Source organism: Drosophila persimilis, unplaced genomic scaffold (genome assembly GCF_003286085.1).
Source record: "Drosophila persimilis strain 14011-0111.01,24,50 unplaced genomic scaffold, DperRS2 tig00000431-arrow-pilon, whole genome shotgun sequence".
NCBI lineage: Eukaryota > Metazoa > Arthropoda > Insecta > Diptera > Drosophilidae > Drosophila > Drosophila persimilis.
In genome coordinates this window covers 2,733,921-2,743,750 of record NW_020825312.1, presented here as the reverse complement: position 1 = coordinate 2,743,750, position 9,830 = coordinate 2,733,921, and the positions used below count along the sequence as shown (strand labels likewise).

The 9,830-nt window shown below is 43.9% G+C and overlaps 1 protein-coding gene across 1 annotated transcript in view; it reads right to left on the bottom strand.

The window, feature by feature from the left end:
• Positions 1-240: 240 nt before the first annotated feature.
• Positions 241-9,830, bottom strand: part of LOC6596201 — a 54,494-nt gene continuing 44,904 nt past the window's right edge. The window contains exons 22-25 of the mRNA XM_026989429.1: positions 7,516-7,610; positions 4,666-6,441; positions 2,933-4,120; positions 241-1,202 (exon numbers count right to left, since the gene is read on the bottom strand). Of these exons, the coding sequence (XP_026845230.1) occupies positions 1,056-1,202; positions 2,933-4,120; positions 4,666-6,441; positions 7,516-7,610 (3,206 nt within the window). The 3' untranslated portion in view covers positions 241-1,055. The remainder of the gene's footprint in view (positions 1,203-2,932; positions 4,121-4,665; positions 6,442-7,515; positions 7,611-9,830) is intronic.

Below are 9,830 nucleotides of genomic sequence, written 5' to 3'. Positions count from 1 at the left end.
ATCATAGAAAAGAAAACACTATTTTCGATACGTTTTACAATTTATTTATTTACTTTACTTTTTCTCATAATTTAATTAATGTTTATGGTTTTTATATATACTCGAGTCTAAGTTGTTTACTTCAATTTAATTACACTTTTTTTGGTTGCTCTCTTGATGCGTAAATCCATCTTTGCTTTGCCTGTTTTCGCATCTCAAAGTAAATGCTGCATTTACTTTCACAATAGAAATATGTTCTTGTTTGTCTGTTTATGTTCTTCATAGAATGAATAATAAATTATATATTTAAATAATTACAATAAATTGCATAACAAAAATGAGCCCCCTTCCCTTCTATGATTTCGCTCATTGTTCGGTTCGAAAACACACTCGAATATGGTATAGGTTTTCGATATTTTCACAAAATTATACACTTTCAATATTATTTGAATGTTGAATATTTTCTTTTTGTTTTGTTCGATTTTAAATATGTATGAGCTTTAATTTTGTATGATTTGTATTTTCAAAATGGGTCGTCGATTGCTGTCGTATCCGTGTGCCGTATGCAACAAAAGTATTGAAATTTCCGTTAAAAAATGACAATTTTATTGCAACGTCCACACGTCCTTCAGACAATACATTTATCTGATTCGTTATGCGTACTCGTATATATGTATGGTAGTATATTTATTACTATTGTTTACTATTACATTACATTATCTGATGATACTCGTACATACATACATATACATACATATGTAAATTTGACTGTGAAAATGTTTTCTAATTTTCCTGCTAGACCAATGCGATAGTAGCTCCTATCGTATATTATTTTATAGCAATGACATGACTGTTATTCGCTTTACTAGTTTAAGAAATTCGTTATTCGTTTTGTTTTGTTTTATTTAAACCATTTCCTTAGTACCTTTTTCCCCATTTGAAAAGCTCATTTTATCAGAAAAGAAAAAGATAATGTAAAAAAAAAAAAACTGATTTATAAAGTAAGAACGAAACCCGCTACAAAGTATAGAAAAATGCACTGCTAAGCAGAAGAGGGTCGTGCGTCTCTCCGGCTTCTACTTGAGCTCCTCCAGAGCTCCCGTCTTCTTGTTCTTCTTGACCTGGGCGTACAGGGAGGCCGCCTTGTAGTTGATGGGCCCATAGTGTTGACTCTCGAGATCAGCATAGATGAATTCATCATCGAACCTGGCGGCGTTCAGTGGCTGTTTGTTGTTGGTAAGCAGACACATTACTTCTTTAGACATTTTCTAATACTCGTGGCTGTCAAAGCTGGGCTCTGGGTCATGCGCGGCTCATTGTTAGGTGCGGCTTCTCTCATGCATTTGAATTTGAATCTATAACGCCTGCGAACTATCGTTTTTTCTATTTTTCTATTTTATTGCTGGGATTAATCTTTAAGCTTTCAGTAAACAAATGGTAGCTGCAGGGGGACAGAGAATTAGAGAGGTTATGTGTCAGTAGAGATACACAGTTCTGGGAGGATCGGATCAGATGTTTCAGAATTTCAAAAGCAGAAAACCATATACGAAGACAGCGGGTGCGACAGTTGAAATAAATTATTTTTTTTTTTGATTTATGATAATTATTATAACAAAGATTATTGAACGAAACAAAGAATTTACCTTTTTCTATTGTGACATATAACATTTAGCTCAGTTTTTTTTTTATAGTTTTTGGATTTTTTTTTTGATTTGAAATTTAAACAAATAATAATTTAGTATATATAGGTATTGCTGCTTTTGTAAGGATCCTCAAAGTCAGACACATGCTATAAAAAATTACAATTCGTTTAATTTAGGAGACATTGTGATGGCTTTTTCGTATACTGTAAAGGAAGTGGAGAATAGCTTTCCAAAAATCGATATAGCATGCCGCCCAAGAGACTTTTCAAGTTTGCTTTGGTTTCAAATTATTGCCATAATATTAAGTACTGACTAAACTAAAAAAATACCTTAATCCGGGGTGGCTTTCTTTTGGTTTTGTATCAATGGTGTTTTCGATTCCTAGACAAACTAAATAGAAAAACGTATACCCCTATCTTTTTGTATGCTATTTCCCCATGCGGAGTAGGCCCACACACTAGCTAACATACATCTATGTATCTATCGGCCGCATTTATTATTTAAAAAAAAAAACCCTTATACACATGACTATCAAACTTAACACACACAGTCTGATTTTCCTAGAGTACTAGAGTACTTAATTAACTTATCTAATCCACGTTTTGCTTAGGCTAGACAAAAAAACGATTGATATACATGTATGTATTTTATGTCGATAGTTAGCGCCAACTAAATAAATGCATATTTGGTTGTGTGATTCGATTCGGTTATTTTGTTAGACGGGGCTAAGTGCATTGCGTTTTGTAATTTTATTTGTATTTGCATTTGCATTTGGATTTGGATTTGCATTGGTTTTTGCTATTGAGAATAATAAACCTTAATGTTAATGATATTTATGTCGAATGTCAATATCTATATGTATATACAATTAGTGCGAGCCGGAAGATTCCACCCTTTTGTTAATCCTATTTGTTTTCTATGCTGTTATATTTATACGATCCACGGATGATTTTCAAATTAAGTCGAAACAAAAAAAATACGGACATATTCCTTTAATGTTACGCCGATATTATTATTATTTCTTCTATCCAACTTATGCCCTACTATATTTCACTTTTTTCGGTTTGCTAAGCTTATAAATGTTGCAGTAATTATGTTGATCTTACAATCTAAGTGAATTTTACTCCCGCTTCTTCTTTCACTTCCACTTTCACTTCCACTTGTCCTTCTTTCATATAATAGTTAATACCTTGTATGCGTCGCGTAGGCCTGTTTTCTTTGGTGAATTTCAATATTTTTGCCTTCTAAATGTGAACTTCACGATAGCTTTGGGTCATAAAATACTTAAGTGCACCTGCAGTTGCATTGGCAATCGCCGATTCCTGGTTTGAGCTACGGACTGGGGTGTTAGTCGGTGCTGTGGTTGTTTGCAGGCTGCTGGCATCATCGTTATCGTTATCGTTATCGTTGTCCACCATGTACTCCTCTTCGCAGAAGCTATAGCCCAGATCCTCGTCTTCCTCCACCTCTGCCTCCACCTCCACCGTCCCTTGTGCTGATGATGGCCGTGCAGATAATTCTATTCCCTCCTCCGTGGTGGGCTTGTTCTGTGGGTAGCTTGACCGCGGGAACATAAAGTCTGGATGCGTTTTAGTTAGAAGCTCTAATGCCTCTAATGAGGCGGCGGGATTTAGTTGTCCAGTTGTACCAGGGGGCTGCTTCTGTGGCTGCTGCTGCTGCTGTTCCTGTGCCTCTGATTCTTCTGCCTCCTCTGGTCCAGCAGCTGCCATGGCGGGAGTTGGTGAAATTGGCTTGAAGGCATGCCGCTCATTCAGAGCCAATGGACGGTACACCAGAGAGCCCACATCCTGCTCCAAATGTTCCCTCTCCCGCTGCTGGTGCTGCAGTTGCTGGCGCAGCTGTTGCAGCCGCCCATTGGCCGTCTGGTTGCTCTGAAAATGGAAGGTGTGGTGCTTACGCAGGGGCAGGCGTATTGGACGTCGCACCACCAGACAGTCATAGGCCCCGCCATCCGCCAGGGGCCGTCGCAGTGGACCATTGACCGGAGTCAGCGGCGGTACATATCTCAAATTGTCGACGGTGGCGAAAGAACCTAATCGGGATGCCTGCAGCAGCAATTCATTGGGCATTAGCAATTGTGCTTGATGTTCTCCACTGGCACTTGCACTGGCACTGGCACTGGCACTGGCGCCATTCCCGATCTTGATGTGGCTAAAGCCCGTGTTGCTGTTGCCAATTTGCTGCTGGCGTGCTGCTGACGTTGCTGTTGCTGCTGATTCAACTGTCGCAGATTTGGTGGGGCAGCTATCACCGTGGGCATTAGGGGCTTCTGAATTGTGGCTGCGGGTAATATTGGTGTCGACATCATAGTCGGCTGCTGCGTTTGCATAACCATCGTACTGCCGCCGTTTGATATGTGCGTAGGGGTCGCTGATGGTTTGCCGTCGTAGTTTCTTGTTCCCGAGGCAGCCGCCACCGACGCCGCCGTTGTTCCGTTTATTGGCTAGAAATGGATTAGTAGCCAGCGTTTTGTTGGTCTTTTGTTAGTCATGGAGTCGAGGCAACATTAGTGGCGTGGTGTGGCGTGTTGTGAGTGCGGCAGTGTGGTTTGTTTGTCGTTGTTGTTTCGGTGTGTATCCAACAGATACAAAAGCAAACAAAAACCAAACATGAAAGTAAATTAAACAACAAAAATAATCAAAATCAGGTACAGAATCAAGATCACTCCATATCGAAAGACGTCTGGGGTGGAATGTATTATTTGGACTGAAATATCGTTGGATTTTTCCCCAATTCTAGCTGAATTGTAGTTGGGAAATAATCTTCTAGACATGTCGCTTGGACATTGAAGTATCCGAAGGCATTACATAAAATTGCAATAAAAAGAACTAAACATATTCTTTAAATATAGAAAGGATAAGAAAAAAATCTGTGGTAAACGGACAGATAAACTCCTCAAAAAGGAGTTCCATTCTAATCGAAATTCTCTGATAAACGTAACCAAAAGTGAAATGTTGATGCTTGGATAATTAAACTAAAGAGCATCCTTTGGGGGCCTGCAGACCGATGGACAAATACGCACCTCGTGAGGACTGTACTGGGGTGGTGGGCCTGCTTTGCATTTTCCCCTTCCGGAAGCATTAAGACTGCTGGCCACCGAGAGCGTGGAGGCCGAGTGCGTCGGATGGTGGCCCAGTTGGTACTGCTCAAAGTCTTCGGGAGTCGTGATTTCATTCGCCATGGCTTGATTGTGCTGGTGCTGGTGACGGCTAAAGCGGAGGGAGGCAGCTGTGCCGCTGGTGCCGCTGCTGTACAGCGATGTGCAGGACGAGAGCGATGTCGGATCCACGGCGAGGGCCGACCCGCCCCCGCCACCGCCGCCCACGTGGCTGGTGGACGAGGCGGACTCGTAGGACGAGTGCACATGTGTCGGCGAGTCTGCATGAATCAGGCCGGCACACTGTCCCTCCATATTTATGTAGACCGTTTTCCGACACAGCGCACCAGATGCGCTGGCATTTGCCAGTGTCCCTGCCCCTGCCCCGGCCCCGGCCCCGGCCCCTGCTCCTGATTTGTGGGCCTTCGATGGGCGGTGCTGCTGCTGCGACAAGCCGGATGGCAGCTGCGACTCGTAGGAGCTGTTCGATATACCCGAGTCGCTGCGATAGATGCTGAGGCGTTCGGGCTCCATCAGCTGGAACTCGGCGCCACTTCCTCCACCTCCTGGATCATTTTTTTGCTGGTGATGGCGATGGTGATGTTTTTTCTTCTGCTGGACGACAGCAGATCCCCCTCCGCCTCCACCAGAGTGCGTGTGCAGCTGCACAGTGGCCAGATTTGGATTGGTGTGAAGGTTGCTGCTGCCGCCGCCCATGTCCATGGCCGCGTCGACGTGGCATTTCTCGGCTACGTTCTCGTAGACGGGCGGATCATAGAGCCGCATGGGCTTGCCACCGGAGTCAATATCGCTATGGCTATTGCCAGCAAAGGAATGATGTCTCTTGCACTTCGACGCAGAGGATGAGTCGGTGGCGGAGGTGGGGGACGTGGTCGAGCCCAGTGGAGTACTAATATTCCCATTGTACGCAGCTGGCTTCTTGACCTTGGCGCCGCCGCCGCCCGGGAACTTCAGAGAGTAAAACTTCTTGTCCATTTCCACGACTCCTTTGGTCTTCTTGCCCCGTTGCATGCTGCCGCTGACGCTGCCGTGCAGCTCCTCCCCCGTTGCATCGTACTTCCGGAAGTTGCTGGCCGCCAGGAAGGGGTTCGTGTTGAGCAGCGCCGTGCTGGGCACGGGTGGCGGCGGCGGTGCCGGAACGCGCTCCACCACGGCATAGGTGGGCTGGTAGTCGTGCTCGATGGCGTTCAGGAGCTGCACATTCGACGAGGAGTTGGTGTTGAACTTCTGTTGCTGCTGGGTCGTGGCCATGGCCGGTGGTAATTGCTGCTTCTGGATCTGTTGGTGCTGCTGATGCTGCTGGTAGTACTCGGTGTAGCTCTTGGGGAAGCAGTTGCTCAAATTATATTGCACTTGATGTGTGCCCGAGTCCTGATTATGTGGGGCTGGCAGGTGGTGCATGGTATTGTATTGTGGTCCAGGTTTCTGGTGGTTGTAGTGCTGCTGCTGCTGCTGCTGCTGTTGCTGCTGCTGCTGCTGTTGCTGCTGCTGCTGCAGGTCGCAGTAATGTTGCTGCTGGTGTGGATGAGGATGCTGCAGAGTCTGGTGATGATGCTGCTGCTGCAGCTGCTGTTGCTGGCTGTTCGACGGCTGACTGATACTTCCATTTAGTCTCTTGGGTCGTGGAGCGACGCGCACCACATTTGTGTTGTTATTAAAATTTGTGGGGGTAGTAGAGAACTGTGGCATTCGCGCACCCAATGTATGATGTGTGGGAGGCATGCGGCGTATTAGGCGTTAGGCAGAGCGTGTGGAGCGGTTGAAAAGAGACATTGGATTAGTTTTACGGTTAGTTTGTATGGTTTTTGTTGCTGTTTGTTATACATATATTAGACGTATGGAAAAGCTAGGAAAGCTAAGCAATTTTTGGTCGTGTTTTGGCGAATCTTGGGTGGGGGGTTTTTTTTGTTGGTGTGTTACTAGCGAACAACATTGAAGGTTCAAGGGGTCAGTGGGTGGTTGGTTGTGTTCTAAATTAGAAGAAAGAAATACAGCTATCATACTCAGTCTTAAATATACACTTATTGCACCCAAATAACTTATAAACGTAACCTATCTAATATATAATAAAAATAGTATATGTACTAAATGAAGTATCTAGCAAATAATTGAAAAACCAAAGGCGAGATACACTTGGCGGCACTCAAAAAAAAAAAACAGGTATGGGAATTTATTTTCTTGTCGAATGTCTCGAAAGTTTTCGTTTTAAGGCATGGCAAGGAATGGTAAACAAAAAAATACTAACAGATGACCTGTGAAACATATGAGAAATGTCAATGTCAAGTGTTCTACGAGTCTAGTATGCTATAGAAAGCTCTATATATACGTGGGCCAGAAACAATATGGATTTTTGGATAGTTTTATAGCAAAGAATTACACATTTCCCGGCTTTCAAATGAAATCAATGCATTGGCAAAGACACTTAAAACGGGAAATCAAATCAAATCATAAGAGAGATTTACATCGATCGACAAAAAAGGCAATATATGTATGTATATAGAGAAAGCTTGGGCATATTTAGGTATAGTATTGTATATCATGTATATGGTAAATGGTAAATGGTATATGGTTTACAAAAAGGGTTTTAGCGAGATTAAAAGTGTTTGAGTGCGCTTCTCGAGTGACAGGTGTGTCGTGGTGTGGTGTGTTGTGGTGTGTGAGTGGTGTGTGAGTGGCTTGTGAGTGGTTTCCAGTGAGAGCAGTAACAATTCTAGGGGGATAGTTAGGTAGCTGAAATATTCGTTATATCCGTACCTTGTTAGGTGCCGTTTGCAGACCATGAAACGGTAGATTCTCATACTCGCCAGGTTCCGTCAATGGTTCCCCCAGTGAAGACGACTTGTCGTGTACTATATATCGGGGCACACACAGTACGGATCGGTTGATATTGCGATTAGTGTTTTTTTGTTTTTTTCGTAACGATCGGGGGTTGTTTTTTTTTTTTTTTTTGATTGATTGGTATTTTTTGTGTTCCGACGAATTCATTCATTTTTCGATTGGAAGCAAATGAGATAAAAAATAAATCAAATTATTAGAAAGAAATGGAAAGAGAAATAAATTGGTTTAAATCGAAATAACTAAACGATAAACTATAGGCTAAAACCGTTTCACTAAAATTAATTTTATTGTTTTTATTTTTTGTTGGTTTTTTTTGTAATTTTAGTCTAATCTAAAAGACCTAGAGTGTCCCTATGGAAATGATATCAGTTGTTCTTGATTTATTTTGAATGTTATCTGTTGAATTGAATGCTGAAACATGCTTAAATTTTGGACAATAACGAGGCATGCAACAACGAGTGCATAGCAAAACGAAAATGAAAACGAAACAAAGAGACATTTAAATATACAACAGCTTTTGATGGCTAGTGCTGTCCTTTCATCGGTTTCTTACTTGTCGTCGTGTGGTGTTATATGAGCATCTCGGCGTTCGATTCATTATAGTAAATTACTTACGCAAAAGATTTTAAATAAAATTAGAATAGAGGAATTTATAGACATTGCAATGTAATACGAGTATGTTGTATGTTGGAGCCATGATGGTAAATAAATGAAGTAATACTCAATGAAAGCATAAAGGGCAGCTTCCTTCTCTGAAAGTCTATTCACAGATGCGTTCCGTTCCGCTTCGAGCAAGTCACCTTGTATCAATAAGCTTACACACAAAACACAGTCATGTTGGAATATTTGTTAGCAATATTGCAGAAACATGAACTCAAAATAAGGGAGCTACTCGAAATTAAATTAAAAACCGAAAGGAAAATATACAAGAAACGTGTAATAAAATGTAAATGGCTCATGGACAAAGGGCCAGCAGAACCATGAGTGATGGGCATGAGATGAGTTTGAGGATGAGATGAGATATATGTCCTTATGAGTGGTAAAAGTGACTTGCGACATGTATATTCTTACTTTGGACGTGTTCGACCTTGCTGGGGGAGCTGGAGGAGACCAGTATGCTTCGCTTGGCCAGAGGCAGGGAGCTGGAACTGACTCTGATTGGAATGCCGCTGAACGGACTGCTGGTGCCTTTCAACAGTGCCTTCTGTGGGAGGCCAAGGCCTGGTGGCCTCAGTGGCAATGTGGGTGGCGGCGGCCGTGGCGGCGGCGTCCGACCACTGCGACCGTATGGTGGCTGCTGTTGCTGCTGTTGCTGCTGCTGCTGCTGCTGCTGCTGCTGAAGGAGCGATGAGGTCGCCGGCACGCCACCGACGGGTTGGGATGAAGAATGGGCTCCCTGCGAGGGAATTGCGAGTGCCTTCCCGGCCACGTCTGTTGTTGTTGCTGTTGCTGTTGCTGCTATTGTTTTCCCCGGATCGGTTTCCTTGTCTAATGAAGGCGCTTGAAATGTCACAGAGGCACGTGATGGGGCACTGCTGGGACTTTTCACTGGCGCGGTCTCTCCGGCCGTTGGGGCGGCTGCTTTTGTGGTTGTTTCATTAGTGGCTGATTTTGCGGGCGTCTTTTTATAGGTGACTATAGGTGTGTGTGTGTGTGTGTGTGTGTGATTATGTGCGTGTTTATGGACGTTAGGCATTGAGGCGAGGCAACGTAATATGAAATGTAAAATTAGCAATAAATCAAAATAAATCATAATCAAAATGAAAAGTAAATCGGAAATACTCTACCACTGCCACTGCAACGTATCCCCTTGAGCCTATGCTGGGCTCCGAACGGGGAGGAGGTGGTGCTATCGTTGTGGCCACCACGTCCCCGCCAGAATGTCTGCAACAGCCCCACATGGCTGCGCTGGCTGTCCCGGGTGCCATCATCCGATGACTTCTTCTTGGCCCTCTTGAAAACAAACGACAGAATGCGCTCCATCTTGCTGGCATTGGCACAGGACGAGGACGAGGACGATGCTGCCGCTGGGGCTGGTGCCTCTGTAAGGCTCTCCAGGCAGGCGACTCCCTCCGGGGCAGTCTCTGCCTCATCTGTTGGTGGTAAATGTTCTTCAGCCTTCAATCTCGTCACTGCCCCCAAAGTGTTGCTCCCCGCTTCCGTTCCCGTTCCCATTCCCGGACCCGTTCCAGCTTCCGTAACCACCGTCACCTCAGTTAGCATTGTGCTGT